This window comes from Sporobolomyces koalae, assembly GCF_050403365.1.
Source record: "Sporobolomyces koalae JCM15063 DNA, S_koalae_JCM15063T_v1_ctg25, whole genome shotgun sequence".
Classification (NCBI taxonomy): Eukaryota; Fungi; Basidiomycota; class Microbotryomycetes; order Sporidiobolales; family Sporidiobolaceae; genus Sporobolomyces; species Sporobolomyces koalae.
Genome location: NW_027481746.1, coordinates 26,262 through 49,877, shown reverse-complemented (window position 1 = coordinate 49,877; position 23,616 = coordinate 26,262). Strand labels below are relative to the sequence as shown.

General features: G+C 55.7%; 10 protein-coding genes across 10 annotated transcripts; 7 read left to right on the top strand and 3 right to left on the bottom strand.

Moving 5' to 3' along the window:
- Positions 1–80: 80 nt before the first annotated feature.
- On the top strand, positions 81–2,306 carry HTS1 (histidine--tRNA ligase; the record flags this gene model as incomplete). Its single annotated transcript, XM_076679640.1, has 9 exons — positions 81–293; positions 368–583; positions 656–787; positions 851–958; positions 1,025–1,123; positions 1,183–1,276; positions 1,337–1,464; positions 1,528–2,004; positions 2,085–2,306. The coding sequence occupies 9 exons, from the start codon at positions 81–83 to the stop codon at positions 2,304–2,306; spliced, it is 1,689 nt and encodes a 562-aa protein (XP_076533188.1).
- A 614-nt stretch (positions 2,307–2,920) lies between these two features.
- JCM15063_000682 (AGC family serine/threonine-protein kinase) lies at positions 2,921–6,813 on the top strand (the record flags this gene model as incomplete). Its single annotated transcript, XM_076679639.1, has 9 exons — positions 2,921–3,211; positions 3,276–3,368; positions 3,439–4,413; positions 4,471–4,591; positions 4,659–4,871; positions 4,945–5,139; positions 5,205–5,318; positions 5,389–5,558; positions 5,623–6,813. The coding sequence occupies 9 exons, from the start codon at positions 2,921–2,923 to the stop codon at positions 6,811–6,813; spliced, it is 3,363 nt and encodes a 1,120-aa protein (XP_076533187.1).
- A 410-nt stretch (positions 6,814–7,223) lies between these two features.
- JCM15063_000681 (TMEM14 family protein) lies at positions 7,224–7,766 on the top strand (the record flags this gene model as incomplete). The annotated part of the gene is made up of 4 exons (XM_076679638.1): positions 7,224–7,259; positions 7,319–7,460; positions 7,557–7,636; positions 7,716–7,766. The coding sequence occupies 4 exons, from the start codon at positions 7,224–7,226 to the stop codon at positions 7,764–7,766; spliced, it is 309 nt and encodes a 102-aa protein (XP_076533186.1).
- Positions 7,767–8,603: 837 nt separating this feature from the next.
- On the top strand, positions 8,604–9,880 carry JCM15063_000680 (uncharacterized protein; the record flags this gene model as incomplete). Its single annotated transcript, XM_076679637.1, has 5 exons — positions 8,604–8,834; positions 8,911–8,988; positions 9,068–9,203; positions 9,294–9,445; positions 9,536–9,880. The coding sequence occupies 5 exons, from the start codon at positions 8,604–8,606 to the stop codon at positions 9,878–9,880; spliced, it is 942 nt and encodes a 313-aa protein (XP_076533185.1).
- A 56-nt stretch (positions 9,881–9,936) lies between these two features.
- On the bottom strand, positions 9,937–11,375 carry SMM1 (tRNA-dihydrouridine(20) synthase (NAD(+)); the record flags this gene model as incomplete). Its single annotated transcript, XM_076679636.1, has 3 exons — positions 9,937–10,206; positions 10,276–10,740; positions 10,812–11,375. 3 exons carry the CDS (start codon positions 11,373–11,375, stop codon positions 9,937–9,939), a joined length of 1,299 nt encoding a protein of 432 aa, XP_076533184.1.
- A 264-nt stretch (positions 11,376–11,639) lies between these two features.
- Positions 11,640–13,113, top strand: TMA46 (translation machinery-associated protein TMA46; the record flags this gene model as incomplete). The annotated part of the gene is made up of 6 exons (XM_076679635.1): positions 11,640–11,696; positions 11,758–12,136; positions 12,202–12,334; positions 12,401–12,539; positions 12,609–12,919; positions 12,990–13,113. The coding sequence occupies 6 exons, from the start codon at positions 11,640–11,642 to the stop codon at positions 13,111–13,113; spliced, it is 1,143 nt and encodes a 380-aa protein (XP_076533183.1).
- Positions 13,114–13,396: 283 nt separating this feature from the next.
- On the bottom strand, positions 13,397–16,403 carry COG4 (Golgi transport complex subunit COG4; the record flags this gene model as incomplete). Its single annotated transcript, XM_076679634.1, has 9 exons — positions 13,397–13,624; positions 13,714–13,815; positions 13,880–14,236; positions 14,305–14,652; positions 14,719–14,961; positions 15,023–15,465; positions 15,535–15,769; positions 15,840–16,016; positions 16,086–16,403. The coding sequence occupies 9 exons, from the start codon at positions 16,401–16,403 to the stop codon at positions 13,397–13,399; spliced, it is 2,451 nt and encodes an 816-aa protein (XP_076533182.1).
- A 463-nt stretch (positions 16,404–16,866) lies between these two features.
- On the top strand, positions 16,867–17,920 carry JCM15063_000676 (uncharacterized protein; the record flags this gene model as incomplete). Its single annotated transcript, XM_076679633.1, has 2 exons — positions 16,867–17,047; positions 17,436–17,920. The coding sequence occupies 2 exons, from the start codon at positions 16,867–16,869 to the stop codon at positions 17,918–17,920; spliced, it is 666 nt and encodes a 221-aa protein (XP_076533181.1).
- A 667-nt stretch (positions 17,921–18,587) lies between these two features.
- On the bottom strand, positions 18,588–20,043 carry JCM15063_000675 (uncharacterized protein; the record flags this gene model as incomplete). The annotated part of the gene is made up of 3 exons (XM_076679632.1): positions 18,588–19,496; positions 19,562–19,657; positions 19,753–20,043. The coding sequence occupies 3 exons, from the start codon at positions 20,041–20,043 to the stop codon at positions 18,588–18,590; spliced, it is 1,296 nt and encodes a 431-aa protein (XP_076533180.1).
- Positions 20,044–21,375: 1,332 nt separating this feature from the next.
- Positions 21,376–23,595, top strand: JCM15063_000674 (uncharacterized protein; the record flags this gene model as incomplete). Its single annotated transcript, XM_076679631.1, has 5 exons — positions 21,376–21,649; positions 21,710–22,901; positions 23,005–23,254; positions 23,338–23,400; positions 23,470–23,595. 5 exons carry the CDS (start codon positions 21,376–21,378, stop codon positions 23,593–23,595), a joined length of 1,905 nt encoding a protein of 634 aa, XP_076533179.1.
- Between the last annotated feature and the right edge of the window lie 21 nt (positions 23,596–23,616).

Below are 23,616 nucleotides of genomic sequence, written 5' to 3'. Positions count from 1 at the left end.
CTGCACTATTGCGACTGAGAACCTCTGCACACGCCTCGACTGTACCGCGCTCTCTTCGCTCGACGATCCGCTCGATCAGCATGTCATCTTCCGCCGAACTGAACGCGGCGATTGTCACTCAAGGCAACCTCGTGCGCAAGTTGAAAGAGGAGAAAGCTGCCGCCGAGGAGATCTCGCAACAAGTTGACCAGCTCAAGGAGCTCAAGGCGCAACTCGCCAAATTGACCGTCGGAGGTGATGCGAAAAAGTCGGGCAAGGGCAAGCAGGTCAAGTTCACCCTCAAGACTCCCAAGGTGCGTGCGAGGATACTTGCAAATGTACAGTATGCGAGAGACAGCTGACGTTGACGACCGTTGGGTTTGTATAGGGCACGAAAGACTGGCTTCCGTCGGACATGTACATGCGCCAACAGATCTTCCGCAAGATCACCGAGGTGTTCGAACTCCACGGAGGTGTCACGATCGATACCCCCGTGTTCGAGCTCAAGGAGATCTTGTCGGGCAAGTACGGAGAAGATAGCAAGTTGATTTACGACTTGCAGGACCAAGGTGGAGAGCTCTGCTCGCTCCGCTACGATCTTACCGTCAGTTTCACATTCTTATCTGCCAAAAGCAGCATGCCTCTGACCTTGGGAAAACACGTTGGCGCACTGCAGGTTCCGTTCGCGCGATTCCTCGCCATGAACGGATCTCAATTCCCCAACATCAAGCGCTACCACATCGCGAAAGTGTACCGCCGTGATCAACCTGCGATGACCAAAGGACGCATGCGCGAGTTCTACCAATGCGTGAGTGGATTCTCGGTCAGGATGATAATTAGACCGAGTGCTGAATTCAAGTTGTATGAGCAGGACTTCGATATCGCGGGCGTTTACGATCCCATGCTTCCCGACGCTGAAGTCCTTGCGATCGGTTGCGAGGTTCTTGAGTCGCTCGAGATTGGCGACTTCACCATCAAAGTGCGTATCATGTCATCTGGGCAGGTAGAGACACCGCATTGACAATCAGCTCGTCCCAACATTCAGCTCAATCACCGCAAGATTCTTGACGGTATCTTTGCCGTCTGTGGTGTTCCGACTGACAAGATCCGAACCATTTCGTCTGCCGTCGACAAGCTCGACAAGGTGAGCCTCGCAGAAGACACATGTCAAGCACACAGCACTGACGTGTAGTGCTCTTTCAGATGCCTTGGTTGGATGTACGCAAGGAGATGACCGAGGAGAAGGGTCTTGACGGTGCCGTTGCCGACCGGATTGGAGAATACGTCAAGCTCAAAGGTTCGTCTCGGACAGCTACCCTTTCCCCCGTGTGATGGTCTCTCACCTGTCTATCTGCAGGTGGACCCGAGCTGGTTGAACGCCTGCGACAAGACGAGAAGCTCGCCGGAAACAAGACGGCGATGGAAGGTGTCGAAGATATGGCGCTTCTCTTCAAGTACCTCGACATTTTCAACGTCACGCGACGAGTGAGCCCTTTCGAGCAAATCCTCTTGTTTTTCCCGTTGTGCTCATCGAATTGTGGTGTCCAGATGTCATTCGATCTCTCGCTCGCGCGTGGACTCGACTACTACACCGGCATCATTTACGAAGCAGTCACCGAAGGGTCCGCCCCACCGGCTCCTGTCGCGCCTTCGCCCGAAGCTATCCCTACCGCTGCTCAGCAACAACAGACGGATAAGAAGGGCAAGAAGCCTGCGTTGAACAACGACGAGGAGGCTGAAGTCGACGAGTCGACGATCGGAGTTGGATCGATCGCTGCGGGAGGACGATACGACGAGCTGGTCGGCATGTTCTCGGGATCGAGCGGTGCGGCGGGCAAGATCCCGTGTGTGGGAATCTCGTTCGGAGTCGAACGCCTGTTCTCGCTCTTGTTGAAGAAGGCGCAAGAACAAGGCCAGGCGGTGACTCGGGCGAAAGCGACCGAGGTGTTTGTCATGAGTCTCGGAGACGGACTCTTGGAGGAGCGAATGAAGGTGTGCAAGGAGTTGTGGGCTGCTGGAATCAAGGTGCGCAAAAAGCTATCTCGTCCCTTTACAGGCCAGACTCTCTGACGCGAACTCTTCTATTTCATTCGCACGTGCACCAGACCGAGTTCATGTACAAGGCGAAGCCGAAACTGCCGAAGCAGTTCGAGGTGATTGACAAGGAGCGCATCCCGTATGCAGTCCAAGTCTCTCCCGGCGAGCTCGCCAAGGGTACAATCCGGGTCAAGCCCCAGGTCGGTAAGGAGCAAGGTAGCGGGAACGACATTGAGCTCAAGCGGGAAGAACTTGTGCCGTGGCTCAAGGAGAAGCTCGGCAAGCAGTAGAGTCGTATAGCAGCGCGAATTAGAATGCCTCATAATTTACTGAAAGTCGGTCAAGGCGAGTACAAGGAGATTCGACGGTGATGCATGCGTCGCATCTGATGCATGAAACGGGTCCCCAATCGGACGTTTGCAGATAGCATTCACTGAGACGAGCAGGAGATGGGACCAAGTCACCCTCGTCGTCGCGAAGTTGTGGGAAATGTTATGCCTCTCGTCGGGGCATCTGCACCTTGTTTGTCGCTCCACAGTCACGCCACAATATAATTCGACAAAGGCAACGCGTCAAGTAGTCGGCACTTCGAGCCCGCTCCGATACAGCGTCTCGCCCCGCTCCGGCTCGCGCTCGACTGCGGTTCCCAAATATTCCCTGACCTCGAGCTGTCCGAGTGAGCCGTTGAGGTGGAGGATACGCTCATCGGCGGTACGAAGGGGTCTAGGCGGTACCTCGGACGCGGTCGCGCGCGTGCGCGAGGCCGAGAGAGAGTGCTCGCACCTTCCCCTCTTCACGCAGATCATCCGACATTGCCGGATCCCTTTGTGCTCAGAGCCTCTTCGTCTTCGCTGTTCTTCCGCTGTGAAGTCTCTTCCTTCGGACTCGCCTAATACACTGTGCGATGTCCGACGCGCCTCGTACTTCGACCGCTGCCTGGCTTGGATCTCTCGGACATTCCGCCTCTGCCGCCTCGACCCTCAACGCCAAATTCTCGACGATCGCGCTTGGGAATAGTCAGGCAGCAGCACGGCAATCGCGTACAGGACTTGGCTTCTTCGAGGATGCGTTTGGCGCAGCGGGACCGGCCATGTTCGAAGATCACGAAGCGAGGCAGCTTGCACCAGCGCACGAGCAAGACGCGTGGAGTATAACCCTCGCCGAAGGTCCCAAAGCGAGGTCGAGGAGCAGGAAGGTGCGTGGCGACCGACTGGCTCTTGGCTGATTCTGTCACGAAACCACCTGACTCGCCTCGACAGCCTGATCCCTCAATCACTGTTTACATCTCGACACCGACATCTTCCCTCACACTGACCCGGAAGCTCAGCGAAGTCCTCGATTTCGAAGCCCAGGTGAGTCCGGTGCTCGCGAGGGTGACGTGGTCATCTCGCGCTCAGTCCCCTCCATTTTTTCCCATTTTAGCTTCAGGCCGAATATCCAGGCATAGTATCTGCGCGCCCTCTCGTGCAAGCCCAAGCGCCGCCTACACACACCACGAAGAGGCGCAACGTGCTGGCATCCCTGTCGCGCACGTTGAGCCCCCGCCGCACCTCGCAAGGCTCGTCGTCGTCGTCTCGCGGGGGGCTCACCTCCATCGTCCTCGGGGATCTCGCTTCCCGTCTCAGCAAAGCGTCCACATACAGCGCAGTAAGGTCCGGATCCGTGTGGCGAAGCTTCTTCGTTGTGCGCCGGGACGATCTCGAGAGCGCCAGGATCGAGCGCAGGATCAAGCGTGCGAGAAGTGATCAAACGATGCACATAGAAACTCACCAGCCTGTTGTCGAGCCGCAACGTCACGATCTGTCTAGCATCCTAGAGCCTGTGAGTGGTAGAAGAGGGGGAGGAGAGGCCAGGAACGGAGACGCGAGAATGGCTAGGCAAGAATTTCCGGCTATGAGCGGATCGACTGAGGAGGTTATGGATACACCCAGTCTTCTCGGTCGACCATCTTATTTCTTCGACCAGACAGACGACAAGGAGGGATCGCTTGTCCAAGCGATTCAGCCGGAATCAACCCGAATTGTCCCATCAGGAGTTGTAACAACCGAGCTCTCATTGAAACCGGACGACATCAGCCAAGTCCCGCAAGATACGTCTACAGCAGCGACTGCAGATCTCAAAGCGAGTGAGGCGGATCAAGAGCCACTCGAGGAGCCCAAATCGTCCCATTTCCTCTCACCAAGCTCTTCGACCGTGGCGACCTCGCCATCCTCACGCATGACCCGATCGCTCTCGCGTACGTCGGGAATCTCAATCGAGAAGAGGTCAAAGGGCGTTACAATCGATGCCTTCGAGATCAAGCGCGTGCTCGGAAAGGGATGTGCAGGGAAGGTCTTGCTCGTCAAGCTCAAAGGGTCCGACAAGCATTTCGCTCTCAAGGCAATCACGAAACGACATGTGAGCATCTTGGACTCTATCAACCTGCTCAAATCAAGACTGATCTCCCGCTTGCAGGTTCTCGCCCACCGCGAACTCGAGCACACCCGCACCGAACAATCAGTTTTGAAAACTTGTGGCCGGGACAAGTCGAATCCGTTCGTCGTGCAGCTGCACTACTCTTTTCATGATCGAGACAGTGAGCAGAATTTCTGGCCAACTTGCGCCCAGTACGCTCGCAACTGATGCTTGTTGCGTTACTCAAGCACTCTACCTCGCCCTCGACTTCCATCCCGGAGGAGACCTAGCAACTCAGCTTGCTCGGTGGGGCCGACTAGGCCGCGATCGAGCTCGTTTCTACACGGCCGAAATGGTCGAAGGCATCGAAGGGCTGCATCGTGCCGGAATCATCTACCGCGATCTCAAACCGGAGAACGTGCTCATCTCGGCAGAGGGCCATATCGTCCTAACGGATTTCGGTTCTACTACTCCCTGTCTTTGCACTTTGATCAGGGTTCATTGACATTGACAAGAAGGGCTCTCTGCTCACAGGTCTTTCGAAAGACTTCCATCATTCTCGGGTCCTGCCGCCGACAGCAACGCTCAAGGACGAACTTCCTCAACCTCATTGGCTCTCGGCACACCCTGGACAGCGAGCTGCTTCGACGCCGCCGGCTACGATCGCTTCCTTTACCAAGCGGGAGACGGCCACTACGTTCTGCGGTACTGCCGAATATCTCGCTCCTGGTACGCTCGCTGAGATGTCAGATAGGCTGTAGCAGGACTGATGCAGTCTGCCGCCCCTCGCACAGAGGTCTTGCTCGGTGAACCTTATTCTTACGAGGTCGACGCATGGAGTCTTGGTACGATGCTGTACGAGATGCTTGCCGGGATCACGCCGTTCTATGCCGAACAACATTCAGCGAGTGAGCCTATCTGTCATTTGATGGGAATCTCTGAAACCGGCGCTAATGCATTCTCTATCTCTGACCGCAGTGTATCAGAAAGTGATTTCTGACGAGCTGACTTTCGAGGAAGAGGATGACTATCCCGTCTTTGAAGCCGACACAAAGTCGTTCATCCGAGGAATGCTCCAGAAAGACCCGCTCCTTCGCATGACTGATTCGAGGATCAAAGCCCACCCTTACTTCTCCATGATCGATTGGGTGAGCTTTCCTCCTCTGCAGTGAAGGCGCTACGATACGAGACTGACCTTGCGCTACTTGCCAGTCTCATGTGTACCATCGACGGTATGTTCCGCCGTTCGTTCCCAAGCTCAACCCGCAAGATCCGACCGATACCTCACAATTCGACGACTGCTTCCTCTCGATGACTCCGCAAGTCGAAGCCGAACCCGGAGAGCGCGTCGAAGACGATCCCCCGCAAGGACAACCTCAAGCAGCCTTTGATGATTCGGGAAAGGACGTGTTTGACGGCTACAGCTATTATGGAAGAGACTCGGACAGCATACAGCGGTTCGAGGTAGAAGACGATGAGGAGGATTCGGACGAGCCCATGCAGACCGATCTCGTTGATGCCACAATTCAGAAACGAGACCAGTCTCGCTTGGAAGGTCAAGTTCGGTCCGACAACTTGGGGGGTGTCAAGGTCGACTCTTCGGAAGGAGATCCGGGCTCCTTGCGTACCGACACCTCGACACAGGTCGATCTGGATCAATCATCTTCCATGCAATATTCAGGCCTCAGCGATAGCGACAACACGCTTTCGTCGATCATAACAGCGTCAACTCAACCGACAACAGTCGCAGCTGACTCACCTGCAACCTCCTGTCGCCGTCATTCTTCGTCTCTGAGCAACCTCGAACCCGTTACCGAGGTCGCAATCACTCCCCTCTCGCCCGAGATTGTTCTCGAGGAATCCGAAGAGCAGACCGATTCTGAGTGGGATCTTCTCGACGGCAAAGAATGCTCGGGCGTATCGCGTAACGGAGGTCGCGGAGCGACGCTGTTTGCGAAAGGGTTCAGAGACAAGTATCGCCTCGCTGTCGCCATGCCTCTTCGCTCTCCTCCCGCTCGTCGAATGCACGACTCTCGCAAAGGCTCGTCTTCTTCCGGTCGCTCTTCGCTATCAGCCTCGCCGGAACCTCCGCGGTCACCGAGCGGGATCCTGCGATTCACAACGGTCCGCCACAGATCGAAGGCGAGCAGACGCTCACTATCGTCTCAACAACCTTCGCCCGTGCTCGACCCGCTCCCAAGCTCGGCGTCTCTCTCAACTCTTTCGATTCCAGTATCACTCCGTCCTACGAGCAGTGACGGCTCGACGAGCAAGAAGACCTCAATGTCGTCGTCGAGCTTCTCCGCCACGAATTTGGCGGGCTTGGTCGAGACGAATCGTCGCGCAGGAGCATCGATCAAGAACTTTGCCAAATCTACGTTCCTGCCCAAAAACTCTCAATGAATCTCCGGCCCTCTCGCGGTCTAGCGAGAGGCTTTCATACCATTTCCTGCCTGATACCGTCTCTGGTTCTCGACTTCTTTGATTCCCCCCGTTCGCATCTTTGCCCTTGCTTTTCTTACCTCGCATTTCTCGTTTTGCCGTTACCCTCTTCTTTGCCTATTGACCCTTGCGTTCGTCTCGGTTTCGGTTTTCTACCTCCTCACGTCCGAAGACCCTCTCGCTCGTTCCTCTTCGTAACCCATAGCTACCTTGATTCTTGTCTGCAAGATCTCTTGACGCCATTTTGCGAGGTTCGAGACCAATGGTTGACCTGACTTAGCTCGCAGACACGATGTTGGAGAAGAGGTCCTCCCTGGCCGAAATATCGGAGAGGATCACCTCCGTTAAGCTTTCGTTCAACCACACTCATCATGACTACCTCGACAGATTACGATCAAGTATTCGGCGTGAGCTTCGACGTTGCTGTCGTGCGTGCGATACTTGCTCATGCGATTGCGTTGTGCAGTTTGTGTCTGCGGCCCTCATCTCGATCGGCGGCTTGATCGGTTTCCTAAAGCGCTCTTCAATCGCGTCTCTCGTAGCTGGAGGAGGATCCGGACTGCTACTCGCGTACGGAGTCAACTCGCGGGATCATCGGGTCGTGACCGGTACGTTCTCGATTGCCTCTACGTTGATTTGGTCCGGAAGGAGGCCCCACTTGCACCGATTGGTCACTGACTTTGGTGCGCTGAGATCTCTCGCAGGTGTCGCGGGTGTCCTCTTCGTCGTCATGGGCAATCGGTTCCTCAGGAGCGGTGCTTTCATGCCCGCCGGTCTCGTAACAGTGAGTTCTTCCCTCGTAAGAATGCTCGTGTTTCTCTCGCATCGACTGACTAGAAGGGACGGCTGTCTATACTTCATAGCTGTTGTCGACTGGACTCTTGTGGAGATTCGGCACGAAGCTATTGGCTTAAAGTTACCCTAGATAACCTCGAAAACCATTCTCTTCTCGCAAACTACCAGAACTCTGTCCGGCCCAGCGCGACGTACTCGGTATTATGGTATGACCATCAGGACAGGTGTGCCCGGTCTGTTCGGTGGCATGTCGGCGCAAATGTCGTTGTATGAGCTTCCCTAGAGGAGTACCTTCGCGGGAAATAGCGGAACGCGCGTCTGCTGTACTCTGTATTGGTCGTTATACAGAGTCACTTGTGAGCCAACAAAGTCTAGCTGTCAGCGTCGTAGGGGATCGAGCCACGAACTAGCATTTCAACCCGGAATGGCACGAATCATTGCTTGCATGCAGCTTGCTGCTTTTCCTGCGTCTCCTGTTCAACCCGTACGGACTTGTGATGCTGTATTCATCGCTACGAGAGTGTACTCGTGAACCGCGGTTAACACGGTCACTGTGCGTAGGCCACGAGATGCTGCTGGGCCCCGGCCTGTCAGGTGGTTTAACGCTCGATCCCTGATGATCGTCTTGCATCATTCCTTTTTCCCCTGCCACCCGACGTTGCATTACCAACAATCTCTCTCGTTGACTCTGGCCTCAAAAAGACCTGACTTAGAGATACTCGGATCCCAGCTCGGGACCCACCCCACTATCATAGGCGATCCCGACGAGATTTCCCCGAGTTCTCTTGGCCATTCGCTCTCATCGCAAGTATACAGTAGTTGCACTCCTGCGCGAGATGTGATTTTTCCAACAACCACGAATCTCACTTTCACCTATCGAGTGCCGCTCGAACGCATAGAGCACCAGGGCGAAACCGGCTTGCTCTCCTGAGGACAATCTGATCCCGCGCCAAGCTATGGACAACGACGGAATTGCACCTTCTCGATCGCCTGGCTACCGCGGTCCGATCAATCCGAACCCAGGAGACGGCGAGAGCGCAATTGTCATCTATGGCTACATACCAAGTCTCGCATTCGGAATCGTTGCGCTCGTCCTTTTTGGAATCGCATTGCTGGGTCACGGGTGGAGAACTGTCACTAGGTCGAGACAGACGAGGGTATTTCACAGTCTCTTCGTCCTTGGATGTGTAAGACACGAAGAAACCCTCTCGCACAAAGGTAGGGCGGAAACTGATCAAAAGGGTGGATGAGGGTAAAAAAAAGGTGCTTGAATTGGTAGGCTATAGCGCGCGCCTCGTTTCGCACTACCACCCATTCCGGACAAGTGGCTTCGTTGTTCAGGTAGGTTCTAGATCTATCATCTCGGTTTTCCTGTCTTGCTGACTGTGCTCGCGCTGAATCGAAATTCGATTTCGTTCAGTACTTTTTCGTTGTCGTGGCCCCGATCGCATTCCAAGCTGCACTTTACGTCGCACTCGCTAGTGCGATCCGACAACTCGCGTCAAAAGGTAATGAGCAAAGCTTGTTGGGTTTCGATCCAAAATGGATGGTGAGAGGTGCGTAGAAAGCATCACCAACAGCGCTCGAATTTCCTGAGAAACCTTCGAGAATGATCAAGACTGCTCATGGTCGGATCGGATTACCAGGTATGATCATAGCCGACGTCGTGACTACGCTCGTACAAGTTGCGGGAGCAGCATTGATCGGAACAGCCGAATCCAACTTGGTTCGAGGGAAACGTTCCTCGATCTCTCCCGGTCAAGCAAACAAGATTCTACTCGCTGGTCTCGCACTCCAAGTGCGTTCAAAAGGAGCCCATCCTTTTTCTCCGTTCGAACTAGTCGGAGCGGGGTCTTGCTGAGCAATTTGTTTTCGTTCGTGATTACAGACTGCCGCGTTCCTTATTTTCATCACGCTGTTGGCGATTGCCGTCACGCGTTCTCACCAGTCGATCGAGAGATCTCGCATCCCGCTACGACTCTCGATCCTGCTATCGACATCTGCGTTCCTGTTGTTGTTGCGCACGACGTTTCGACTCTCGGAATGCGCGAGTGGGATTTTCAGTTTCGCCAGCACGAACGAAGGGTTGTTTGCAGGACTCGAATTCACGCCGGTCGTCCTGACGTGCTTTGTGTGGATCGTTTTCCCACTCGAAGCGTGTCTGCCTGCGCCAAGAGACGATATGATTGTTCGGGATCGTCCGGATCCTGACGAGGCAAAGGGGATCATGTGAATGTGTGATAATGAAGACCCCCCTCTTCGTCGGAACCAAAAAGCATCTCCTCCGACTCAAACGAGTTGTCGAGCTCGTTTCGTCCATTCGGGTACAAGTGCTTCAAGTTCGCTCCTCGCTTGGTCCGAATCGAGGGTGCCCAATCGTTCGATTTCTGGTTTCGAGATGCCGAAAATGTCGCCCATGTCGACGTACGTTTTGGCCTTGTTCATTCGCAGTTTGATGTCGCGGTTCACTTCGCGTGTGGGAGGGGTGGGAGAATGGTGCAAGTTGATCGCGTTGAGGACATATTTCGTGTTGGCGAAATGGTTCTTGGTCAAGATTGCCTGTTTTCCCAGAAAGTGAAGCTTGAGCGTTACTTTTTTCAAATTTAAGAATGGAGAGAAAAAGTTTACAATCTTGAGCATCTTGGGAATGACGACCGTGATGGGATCTTGCAACCCAGAACGATCGAAGCAAGTCGGGTTCGATTCGGCAGCTCTCGCAATCATGACTGACGCGACTCCAGTCTCTCGACACACTTGATCAAAGTTGCCCCACTCGGAATCACCTCGTTCGCGGTCAACGAGGGATCCATCTCCCGTGACATCGCCGTTGCACACAATCGGGATCTCGTTCGAAGTCTCGGCATGGTGTTGCGTGATGGCTTGCAGACGCGAGTGCAATGCCGGCTCCGAAGATCTCATGGTTTGAGTGCGACAGTGTACGGTGAGACACTTGACGCCCGTCGCGAGGATCTGGTCGATCAGCGGGATCGTCGGTTCGTCGGAGGCTGGGGAAGAGGATCCTTCGGGGAGAGGGAGGAGGCGAATCTTGGCGTCGATCGGTAGCGAGGTTGATCCAACGAGAGCTTTCAGGATCTGAACGGACAAGTTGTCAAGTCAGCACGAGACACAGATACAGTGGAATCGGAAGAGTGATAGGGATGTACACTGCACAGGCGTTCGGGGTCTTTGAGGAGGGCAGCGCCCATGCCGCCCTGGAGACTGAAGCTCTTGGGGCATCCACAGTTGAGGCCGACGCCGGCGACGTCGTGCTCGATAACGCGCAGGGCCTCGACGGCGAGTTTCGGATCAGCCGAGCCAAGCTGGAAGATCAAGCGGGGCTTCTCGAGCGGGTGACATTCAAAGATGGTGCGGTTATGTTTCGAGAACGAGACGACTCCAGTGTTTGGGTCGACGGTGCGAGTTGCGCCAATGATGGCCTTGTCGACAATCTCGGGTCCCCATACGAGTTGTGCGCCTGCATCGAGCGAGACGAGGCGAGTTGGGAGGGTCCCGATGCGAACCATGGGCGCGAGGTGCATCCCGACTGCGTACGGCAGCGTCGAGTCGAGAACGCGCGGCAGGTCAGATTCGAGTCGCTGTCGTTTCGGTTGGCGGGGACAATCAGCGGCATGAGCAGCGGGCGAGAGCGTGGTCGGGCTCGAGCATGTTGAACGAGTCTGAGCCGGGGTCGAAGTCGTAGGGGAGGGCGAGCGCGCGCGGGTAGTCATGACGAGGTTCAGGAGGTACGACCACGGACGTGTGCACGATGGCATGCAAGTCCCGCCGACTGGAGACGGAGGTGATGCAGTTGGCAGTCCGCCGCACGCCTCTTTTTTCTCATCGCAACGAGTCTCTCGCGACCGACTCGAGATCGCACTCGCACTCGCTCCCTCTGCCACTCCGGGTAGCACTCTCACTTGATCGACCGCTTAGGCGCCTCCTTGTCAAACTCGCGACCTCGCCAGAGCCACAAGTTTCTCGCATTCGACGTCATGCCGCCCAAGAAGCAACAGAAGCAGAATGCACCCGCCAAGGTCAAGCCTGATCTGGTCAGTCTCGTCTTGTCTCTCATCCTCACGTTCGCCCGCTGACAGCACTTCCGCAACGCAGTCGTTCGGATTGAAGAACAAGAACAAGTCGGCCAAGGTTCAACGCCATGTCCAGGAATTGCAGCAACAGGCCTCGGTGCGAGGAGTGAGCAAGGAACAACAGGAGAAGCAAAAGGAGAAGGAACGTCTCGCCGAACGCAAACGGGCCGAGATGGCCAAGAAGGACGAACTCGCACAACTCTTGACCCCGAGTGACATTGTCCAACCCAAAGTACCCTTCGGAGTCGACCCCAAGACCGTCCTGTGTGCCTTTTTCAAAGCCGGTCGCTGCCAGAAAGGCAACAAGTGCAAGTTCTCCCACGACCTCGATTCGGAACGCAAGACGACCAAGGCGAGCGTCTATGCCGATCAGCGAGACGAGAAGAAGGAGCACGAGAACGGTAACACTAGTTCCCCCACTCGACCCAACCGCCAGAAATCTGACTTTGAGCGTGACTTGCTCCAGATGACATGTCGACGTGGGACGAAGCCAAGCTACGAGAAGTCGTGTCGCGCAAGGGAAACCCCAAAGTCACGACCGACATTGTCTGCAAACACTTCTTGCAAGCGGTCGAGACGGGCAAGTACGGATGGTTCTGGTACGTTTCTTTGCTCCTGTACAGACGCTCTTTTTCTTGATTTCTCATGCCTCTTTCTTTTTTTAGGGAGTGCCCCGATGGAGGAGACAAGTGCAAGTATCGACACGCTCTGCCTCCTGGTTTCGTGCTCAAGTCTCAGAAGAAGAAGGAAGAGGAGGATGCCAAGAACCAAGAGATCAGTCTGGAAGAGTTCCTCGAAGTCGAAGTGAGCCCCCTCTCTCAGATTCCTTTCCCCAATGCAAGAAAAACTGAGCCCGTCGATCTCGATGTTCAGCGTCACAAACTGGATCCCAAAAAATTGACGCCATTGACGAAAGAATCGTTTGCCGAATGGAAAAAGACTCGACTGAGCAAGAAGGAAGCCGAATCGCAAGCGTTGCACTCGGCGAAATCGGCCACGTTCGCAGCGGGCAAATCGGTCGGCATGTCGGGTCGAGACTTGTTCACGTTCAACCCGGACCTCGGACGAGGAGATTCCGACGACGAGGAAGGAGACAGCGACGACGGAGAGGACGACGAAGATTGGGACATGGCGTTGCTTCGAGTTAGGACCGAGAACGAGCGGAGGGAGAAAGAAGTCGAGAGGTAAGCGGCACTCTTTTCCTCTTCAGGGTGCAACTTGCAGAGGTTTGATGCGTAAAAATCGTGTCTACAGGATCCGTCAACTCGATGCTCACTATGGAGGGCTATCAATTCATAGCCACGAAGAGGGACAAGAAAATAAGGATGCACCTGCTGCTGAGGAACAGGAACAGACCGAACCTGTGCCAGAGAACTAAGGGAAGTTATCTCTTCTTCAGGGGTGGGAAAGGATTCGACAGGTCGATCCGATTGGGCAGACGACGTCCGTCATGTGTTTATATTCTCCCCTCGGCTTCTGAACCCGAACAGTCTGGCCTCACTCGAATTGTCTGTGACATGCGAGCATTGCAACCCATCGTTATGCCCTCACGTTCTCTCTCTCTCTAGCTTTCGCTAGGGTATGCAGGCGTGATTCGTCCAGCGAGATATGGGATCTTCGAATAGGTTTAGATTTTCGAAACAAAAGAGAGTCTGGCTTTCTCAGATCCGCAAATTCCATACCGCTTCGACTTCGCTCTTGGTCAACCGACCTCCGGCAGCAGCACTGACCACTTCCTCCGCCTCGTCTTTCGAATCGCAACACAACAAGCTCGCGATCTGTTGCAACCGCGAGAACGATTCTCGCAGTGCTCCAGACGAGAGTGGCGATTGCGTCGAGAGGTATGACAGGATCGTCCGAATATCGTGATCGAGTCGGAGCGCACCGAGCTAGGAAGATTACATCTCCAAGATCAATCAGAACCCCGCAGACAAGCAACAGACATTAGAGAAAGAGAGAGACAAAAAGTTTGACTCACCTCGGTGAATTTCATTCCCCTGATCATGCTTTCCCACGGCCGCACGAGAACGTTGACGGCGGTCGAGAAGAACAGATTGAAATTGCTCTCCGAGAATGGCTCCTGAAATTCTCGGTCAAACTCAGCTCACTATCCGAGACAAAAAGAGAGAGTGAGACATCCATACCCGGTATCCCGACAGCAACGCGTCCCAGCTCCGGACGAATCGCTTGCGAACTTCGTCTTTGTACTCTGCGTCTGCATAGCCATCATCGTCTAACCGGTAACTGACGCCGTGGTAGACGTCGCTCAAGAGCGGTCTCAACCTCGGTCGGACCAATTGGTTGAACAACGAGTCGAGTCCACCCTTAAGCACGAGTCGGAACCGGTCAGCGGTGGGAGGAAGGGATTGAGCGAGAGACCGTTGCGAGTGCGAGAGTTCCGAATTGAGGAAAAACGTGGCTGACAGCAGGTCCGAGTTGATGAGCTCGGAATGGAGTCGAGAGGTATAAGATGCCGCGGTATCGAGATTGTTGAGGTATACCTACGCGAGCGATTGGATGATCGTCAGATCCTTCGGGGCTTGGGGGGTTTAGGAGACGGTATGCTTACGATGAAAACTGCTCTCGCTTCTTTCTCTTTCCTTTCCCGCTCTTCCTCGCGAGCTCTGCCACCGCCGATCGCCGTCATGCTTCCCATGGCGCCAACTCCTATTGTCATAGTGCTCTGTTGCTGACCCGCTTGTAAATCTCTCAGAGCCGTCTCCATTCTCGATCGCCACACCTCGGCCACATCGGTGTCGAGGACGGTCCGCAACTCTCGGCAGAGAGAGACAACAGTTGACACAGAACCAGTACTGATCAGTCGGTAGAGCGTTTTCTTGAGGATGTAGAAGATGTCGTCGAGCGAGGAAGACAAGGTCGGTGTCGTAAGAAGCTCGAGCTCGTCGACTTGATGTGCCTAGACAGAAGAAAATTGAAGTCAGGAGGGAGTCATCGAGAGAGAGAGCGAGAAAGGTAACGAAACCCGCTCGATCGCGCTTCGAAGATACCATAGCTCCAACGGAATGTAGACCTCTTTGAGCTGCCTCGCGATCGCCTTGCCCAGCTGGCTGTTCTCGACGAGCTCGAGCTCGGCTTCTCGATTGTCTTCCTCAGCTTCGTTTGTGTTTGCCTGTTTCCGTGGCGAGGCTTCAAGGTCTGTTTGGATGTTTGCAATCGGTTTCGACTCTGCGTTCTTTTTCGCTGTCAAGGTCGATTCCTCTTCGACCTATTCTCGAGGAGTCAGAAACATGCTCGTGAAACGGAAGGAACGAGTGAATCCAACGTACCTCTAGAGAGCCGTACAAGAACCGCCTGAGCAACTCCCACCGGCCGCTCATCATGTTCAGTTCGGTCAAAACTGCGTCGGTCTCTTTCGGGTCTATCTGACTCTGCTCTTGAGCGAGTGCTTGCGCTTGTGGGTCGAATCCGCCTTGGTTCAACATCGGGCTGACATTCGGTTTCGTGGCATGCACCTTTCTCAGTCCCGCGGCGCCTTGGAAGCGGTGTTGCGACACTTCGAGCACGCGCGTCCGAATCCTACGTTCCTCCTCCCAATTCGACAACACTTTGACTCCGAGCCGATCCGATTCGATCATGAGCGATGTTGCAACCGAGAGCATCTTGCCCGCGCCATAGTACTTTTCGACGACTGGCTGGTGCTGCGAGATGATGAGCGCGATCGATTCGAACAGAGTGGTCAAAAGCGCCGAGAAGTGCGCAGGCGATTGACCTAGGAACGAGGGCAGCGAACGTTTATGAGAACGAAAGTTGTGAAAAGCAGATCGGTAGCAGGACGCACTCTTGGTTCCAAGTGCCGATGCCTTGGATCTCACGACGCCTCCAACCCAATCTGCGTACACCTCGAGCCCTTTGTCTTCGGCTTCGATCATTGGGAACAGCTTGAAGAACCGGTTGATGTTGTTTGTATCGTTCTGCTCGACGGCCGTGCGGAACGACGCGAGGAACGTCTCGAGAAGCGTATCGTGGAACTGCGCGAGGGTTTGTGTCGGTATTGATGGTAGATCGGAGGAAGGCTTTGGAACGGGCGTAGGCAGTGTCAGAACCAGTTAGCGTGGAGAGCCACACGAGTGAGGGAGAACTGACGACGACTGCTTCAGCGAACCCGCTCGCGACAATCTCTGGGTCGATTGCTTTCGCGCGTTGCATTGCTCGGGTCGCTGCCTCCCAATCCTGTTTCTGAATGGCCAAGTCGAGGCTTGCGATCGCCGTTTTCAGGTCTTGAACCGCTTGCACGACATCGATTGATGCTTTCACTCGAGACTAGCGTCGAATCGTGTCAGTGGCTCAATGTATGGAGTAAATCTCAGCAGAGGGAGGTGCGAGACGGACCTGTTCCTCGTCGAGTCCGCGAACTTTGGCTCCGACCCGCTCTGCGGTTTCTGCAACGGCACCGATCTCTGCAGCCATATGAGCGGCTTCATTCTCGATCCCGCCCACGACAGGCCTGAGGGATTCGAGTGCCTTGAGTTGAGCAGCGAGCCGGGTTCGGGACGAGATGAGGCCTGCGAGGCGGCCATCGAGTTCCGATTCTTGCGCAGTGAGCGCCGAGAGGTGTCGTTCGATGTCTTGGCGCGTCAGGAGCGTTGCTGGGTCGAGTTGCGAGGGCGCAAGTGGGGGTGTCGTTGCGGATGCGAGAGCCGACGACATCTTGCACGCGCGCTCTCCTCCGCCGGTTGAGCTCTGTCAAGAGCTGTGCGGGGTGTTCTCGTCTCGCTTGCTGTGTTTGACCGAGACAGAACAATCGGAGGACGTTCCGAAAACGTACGTTACGCTCTCATGATGTTTAGATCTCTCTCCCTCCTTCAGGCTCGGATCTCGACTGTTCTCGTGCGACTGCGTGTGTCTTGCTGACGTTTGAATACGCTATCGCCCTTCGCTAGTCTAAGCTGCGCCGGGTTCCCCTCTTACAGCTTCTTCTCCATGACTTGCTATTGAAGACCTCCTGCGCCCCTTCTCCCGCCTGTGCTGACATCTGGGGACTGTGTCCTGTGCCTGAGCTCGCTCCTGCTACTGCATAGCGCTCGCCGCGGAATCAACCGGGACTCGTTTACGCCGCATTGCCGCAGGCGCAAGGATTCTCCTCTCGCTTACCCACCTGCAGTACTCGATAATGGGCCCAACTCGCAACGACTTTGCTGCTCGTGTTCTCAAAGCACACGCAGGTCAGCAGCAGCGTGTACTGGTCCGGCAGCAGCTCGACTGCGAACTTAGGAAATACCTGGACAAGCTCGGGGCCCTCGAGGAGCAACTCGACGGAGGAGGGCCATGGCAGCGGATCTGGGCGCTTGACGGTAGGCTGCTTCTGTCCTCCCGGAGTACAGCGTCCTGATTCACCTCGACAGGCTACGCTGCGTTGTGCGCTTACGCGCGCAATCAGGAAAGACAGAACCAGATACAGCTGCCAGCAGTCGATTCTCTCCTTCCCATGCTGAAAGAGGCAAGCTAGGTTCAACTCTCGCAAACAAGATGACAGGTACTGACCTTCGGTGATTAGCAGGGGCGAGTCAGTCTAGCAATTCTCGAGGATTCTCAGCATCCGCCTGGGGAACTCAAGGCGAGTGGGTCTCACTCTCGATTTACCGAACCACCGATGCTTATCGAAGAGAAGCTCGCAGCTCGAGTATCCCCGTCTTCGGATCCGCTCGATCAAACTCGGTGGCGATCCTAACTCATTCGTAGGGTCGTCCATTGGTGCCTCGAGTGACCAAATCGCCGTCTTCGCGCAACTTACCGATCGTGATGAAGCGCACTATTCCCCTTACAACGTTGTAACTCCGTCAGCGTTGTTGATTTCGACGCTCGATTCAATCATGGCGAGCAGGGAGCCAAGCGACGAAGACCTACAATTACTCGTCGCCTTCTACTGGCTCGAACATGATTCGCAAACTGTCCTGACGCCTGGCACCTTCGTCGATCCAAACCAGCTCGAGCGCCTCATGACGCTACCGTCGTCTTCAAATCCGTGGCATTTCGTGTCTGTGGCGGAGCGAAGGCGTGCTTGGTCGGTGAAGCTCAAGTCATACGAGATCTTCGAGCGATTGAAGGTGATCTCTACCAAGTACTTCAAAGGTAGATTCGTCCTCGGGTTCCTCTTGCAAGTCGTCACCGGGAAGTCTTCCGATCCAGTGAGCACCCATTCCATACCACTCTTCCTCGGTCGATGACGCCTCTCTGATATTGTGCTATATAGCTCCTATACCATCATCCGCGGGATGATGGTCCACCCGCGGATGGTTCGGATGACGCTCGGCAACCAAAAACACCACCAAACGAGTTCCACGTCTATCCTCGCAAAAGAAGCAAGAGGTCAATGCTCGCATTCTTTGGACTGAGATAACTTGTCTCTGAATATCCGGCTGACGAGTGGTGCTTGTAAATTCTGTTATGGCAATCTCGCTTGTACTGTTCGATTCGAGTCTTTCTCGGGATTTTTCCGACGGAAGACCTTTTTTGCAGCCACAGAGGCAGATCGGGCAAAGAAGAAGAGGGGAAAAAAGAAAGAGAGAAGGGAGGAGAGGGGAGAGGAGAAAACGACCAAAAAGATGGACAGCGAAGGGAAAAGATCTCAACAGCAAGCGAACCAGAAAGCGAAAGGGAAGGAAGAACGCGCAGAATGAAGAAGGGGAAAAGTCGTGAGTGGTATGGAGACGACAGGAGGGAGAAGATGGGGTTACAGATTAGGAGAAATGAAAAAGTGGGAAAGCAAGGCAGAGGAGTTTTGTACTCCTGTAGCCATCGTATAGGTACAGACAATAGCAACGAGAAAACGACAAGAGCGGAGGGATGTGCGACTGACGCTGGTCCGGAGGTGCAACGGGGCAGACGACATGCTCAGAAGGAGAGAGCGTCGACGGCGGACGGCGTCTGAGTCGAGAACGGGCCCCATGCGGGAGGAGTGCCTGCCCACAATGCAGTCGAATCAGCCTGACCAAAGGTCGAGCAGAGCGATTGAGGGGACGAGGCCGAGGCCGGGGAAGGGTGCTGCTGATGTTGGTGTGCTTGTTGCTGCTGCTGTTGAAGGTGTTGCTGCTGCTGAGCCAGGTACTGCTGCTGCATGGCATACAGAAGGCCCGGGTTGGACAGGTACGATGGCGTCTGAGCGGCATAGATCGCTTGGGGCGGCATCATGCCTGCTTGTGCGGCAGCGAGGTGAGCTTGCGTCATCGAAGAGTTGAACATGTTGATGAACGCAGGACTCGGCACCGGGGACGCGGCTGGATGACCTAGCGAAGCGGCGTCGAAGGGGGGAAGGAAAGGGTGGCCGAGGCCAGGGGAGGCAACACTAGCTAAAGTGTCGGAGGAAGGGGAAGAGGCGCCATCCGTGAGCGAAGGGACGGCAGGATCTTGCGACGCGGTCGGGAACAAGGAAGAAGCGAAATCGGCGTTGAGGGTGGGCGTGTCATACAGTGCCGATTGCGACAGACCAGTCGAGGTAGAGTAGGCCGACATCGAAGGCGAAGGGTAGGCGCCATCGATCGAAGGTGAGGCCATGGCAGGCGCTGCACCGTCGGGCGAAGCTGAGCCCGTCGCGAGCACAGCCTTTGTCGACGCGCTGCTCGATTCTGCCTGGCCGTGGGCGAACTGCATCTTCTTTGTTTTACGCAACGTAGCCTGAGTTGCTGGCTTCGATTGCGGTAGAGGTGTCGGGGGCGGCAAGGGGGACATGCCAAGACGAGCGCGGAGTTGGTCGATCTCCTGGCGGAGCTCGTTGTTCTCCTGCACGAGCGTGCGCTCGCGAAGCTGATGACAATCTCGGCGCGTCAGTGCCTGTCAGCAGAGGCGCCAGCGGAAGAGCAACCGCTCACCTGAGCATCATAGACGAAATCGAGCGCTTTGTTGACAATCATCGCCTTGGAAGGACGTTTGATGTTCTTCATAGTCGGGAGAGACTCGGCGAGCACCTGTGCACGAGATGGGAAATAGAGCGAGACAGTTGGAAAATCAAAGTCAGGGCCGGCCGAAAAGAAAAATAGGACCGAATAAGCAGGCGACTGACAGTAAATCGACCATTCAGACTCTCGCGTCGCGCGCGCTCGACGGCGTTGTGGGTCGCGCGCTTCTCTGCGTTGCCGGGTCCTTTGCGATTGTTGCTGCGCTTGGGCTTGGTCGTCTGAGCACTCTGTTGCTCGTAGCGGGCATCGTCCTCGTCTTCATCGAGCCCGAGGTCGTGCTCGTTGTCGTGCTCATTCGCGAACTCGTCGTCGAACGTGAGCGGGTTGAGCGCCTCGTCAAAGTCGGCAGAGGACGACGGCGAATAGCCAAAGTTGATTTCCTGCGCGATAGTCATCGGGTTTGAGAAGGTCGATTGCGAGGCGCTGAATAGATTGGTGGGGCGCGGCGGGTCTGTCGACACCAGGACATTGTCAAAGGATGGTAGTCAGCAGCCTGCTCGCCAAGTCGCAAGAGGTGCGCAAGCGGGAGAGCGAGGCGGGCGAGACGGGTTGCGATGCGAAATGCAGAGTCTCGCCCTGAAAGTCTCGTGAGTCGGCGATTACCCGATCGAATGGATTTCGAGGGCGGGGGGGCCGGCATCACATCTCGCGCGGGAAAACAGCAATCGACTCACAGTAGGTTGAGTTGCAGACTTCCAGAGGCAGCGATGAACGCGCAAGGAGAGTCTGTGCGAGGGTCGGAGGTGGGGCGCGAGACGAAACTGGAGCCTGGACGGTCGGTTATCGTTCAAACACCTGGAAAGCGGCGGCGGGAGGGTGATGGGCGGCGGCGTGAAGGCTGTATAGGCGGTGAAGGCTGGGAAAAGCGGGCGGGAGTGCAGGTCGAGGTTCGCGAGCTGCTCCATCGAGGGCCGAAGTCAACGCAGGCACGAGACAGACGCGAGAGGCGACCCTCAAGGCGCGTCCAGCCAGGCAGGCAGACAAACGACGTACCAGAGCTCAAGCGGCTTCCTGTGGTGACCTGGCGAGGGGAGGGGGAGGGCGGAGTCAACAGCGAGGTTGGAGAGTGAAAGAGAGGGCGGGCGCAAGAAGGGTCTCGGACCCGCTGTGAGACATCCCGTCAGGCCCGGCGGCATCTGCCGTTTTTCCCGTCTTCTTTTTGAGCCCGCTTCCCATTCGCTGTAATTCGCCACCCAGCCCACAGAGCTCGTCATCCCAGTCTGCCGGCAGGCTGCTCTTCGCTCTTGTACACATATGCGGCCTCTGGATAATCCTGCTTTTTGCGCTCGGTCTGAGCCAGTAGTCTTTGTCTCGCAGAGACCGTCGTCCAGGGGCAAGAGGTGCGGGCGCGTGCCGCTTCGACCCTCTCCAACGATATTGCTGTGCGAGAGGAGATCGCACAAGACGAACTTGGGCAGTCCGTGTACGTGCCCTGTTACCTTCAGAACAACAGGCTCGACGAGTTCGTCAAAAACATTCAACGAGAAGCGAATAGCAAAACACAGCGCCCGGCGCCTCGAGTTTTCGCAGGAAAATCCGAGTCGACTCCTTCCGAATTCCTGCGAAACGTCCTGCGACGTCAATCCGCATTTTGATGTCGACCAGAGGGGTTTCAGAATTGGTCGCGTCAAGTATGTACGCTGGCCGTCTGTGTAGCACCGTGCCCAGCTCTCTCTCTCTGGCTCCGCCCTCGCTCGCACTAGCCAACACCTCACGCGCCACTCGAGATGGCTCTTGACTTTGCTGTGCGCGACTTGGCTCCGCAAAGGCGTGGGTCGGACACCTCGCAGTCCTCGCGACTTTCAACCGCCTCCGACTCGTGGCCCTCTACCCCTCTGTTGCCGCACACTCCGACCGCATATGGCTTCCCGAGGAGCTCGTCAGGAAAGTCGATCCCGATCTTCTTCGACGCAGAGGACGTAACGGGAGGCGGAGAGAGCGATTCCGATCCGGGGCCCGACGCAGGGACCGCGTTGGTTTCCGAAAAGCGGGATCTACGTCGTGAGTCAGTCGCAACGCCTACAAAGCGACTGGAATGACACTGACGGCGGCGGCTTCTAGCTCTCGACGACGCGCTGCAGGGTTCCGAAATGGACCGCCGCTTGTCGTCCTATAGCTCCTCTGCGAGCTCGCGTTGTCTCTCGATTGACTCGTCGTCCGTGACGAGCGTCAGCACTGCACCGACCGAGCCGCCGTCGCCATCACCGTTCTCGACACAGACGCTTGACGCCGACTGCCTCCCGGTTGCATCGATAGCGCCTTTCCCGCTTCCTCTCCCTCTACCAATCCTCATCCAGCCTGCGCCAACAAAACGTTATCGAGCCGAGTCTCACAATCCTCCGCTGCTCAATGCTCGTCGTGCTGTTTCCAACAGGCCTGGCACTGCGCCCGCTCACGCTCGACAACATAGCTTCTCCTCGCTTTCACTTGTTTCCCGCGTGCAGCAAGCACCTCATGCACATCAGTCTCAGCGATGTACGAGAAGAAATACTCCGCCTGGATCCGCTCGCTCCCGATCGCCTCCTCCCGATGCGTTTTTCGACCCGTCGTCGAGCTCTCGCCCTTCCACCGCATCTACCTTTGGATCAGTCAAGGCGATACCGATTCGACTCGTTCCGCCAACGCCAACTCCGTCGGATCGAGCGCTCCGGATTAAACAGCATCAATTGTACCACGCGCCGTCTTCGCCCCTCCTGTCCACCGGCAACAAGGAACCGCGCTCGAAACCGCTTCCATCCCTGCCGATCTTCCCAACTCGCCCAGCAACCTCGGCAACTAGTGCACCTCGACAAGCGAGTCCACCTTCAACCGCTTCTCCCAAGACTTCGGCTCGTCATCGTAGTCGTTCCGAAGGCGTTTACAACGTTCCTGTCTATCCGCCTTGCATCTATCCGCCTTCGCCACCTCGACCGTCTGCGCCGTCACCTCGTTCCTCTCCACGAGCGATCTTGACAAGCAAATTCTCACACCGCACGATCCGTCAAGACGATGCTTATTCGCGCATCGAATCGATTCCGCTGATCGCTCGAAACCAGGAACACTCGTTTCAAGACCGCAACGACGAGTTACTCGGCGCATCGTATGAAGGAACCGAGTTTGTCGTCGGGGAGTCGACGTTGCAGCTCCTGATTGATCAGGAAGGGTTTCGGGATGCAAAAGTCGAGTTTGTGTACAAAGGGGAAGACAGCGAGACGGGCATGCTCGAGTTTGTCGCAAAGAGACCCGAGGGAGGTCTCGAACGAGAAGGCTGGCCGTTCCACGTCGGGCAAGTCGAACCTCACTTTGACCACTGCGCCGGGATCACCTTGGGATCTAACGCTTAGACCTCGCACTTTTTTCTTCTGATTCGATCGCAGCTTCTTGCAATCTCCGCCACACCTGCGCCGTTTGCATCTCAATGGCAACGATGCGATCGATTACCTGCGCCGAGAAGCGTCCCTCTCGATCTCGAATACGGACGATGGCGTGTACAAGGTGTCGTCTCACTCGAAACTCGACCTCGATCTCGCATATCACGGTCGAGACATTGAAGGTCCTTACTTCTCGTTCGCGTACGAGACGAAACGAAGGTTGAACCTCGTCGGGCGACCCATGAAAGGAGAAAGAGTGAGCGTTCTTTTGGTCTCGGCGAGGACCTGTAACGGCCGCAGTTCCTACGGGCTGAGCTGACTGTTCTGTCTCGATTTCAGCTCTTGCGCCCCCTCGGTTTCGTGTGCTCACGCGAGTTCCTGAGTCCGAGTCAAGGCCGCAAGGTGAGTTGAAACCCGACCTTGACCGAATTTTCCTAGTGCAAGGGTCGCTGATTTGGGTCGTCGAAACAGATTGGATTCAAACACCTCGTCTCTCGTGTCTTTACGCCGAGAACGTCTGCTTCGCTCGTTGTGCGCAAGCAGAAATCCGTCTCGGCACTCAAGCTTAGTGGAGAGAAGCATAAGCGACGCAATTGAAGCAAAAACAATTTGACGTCC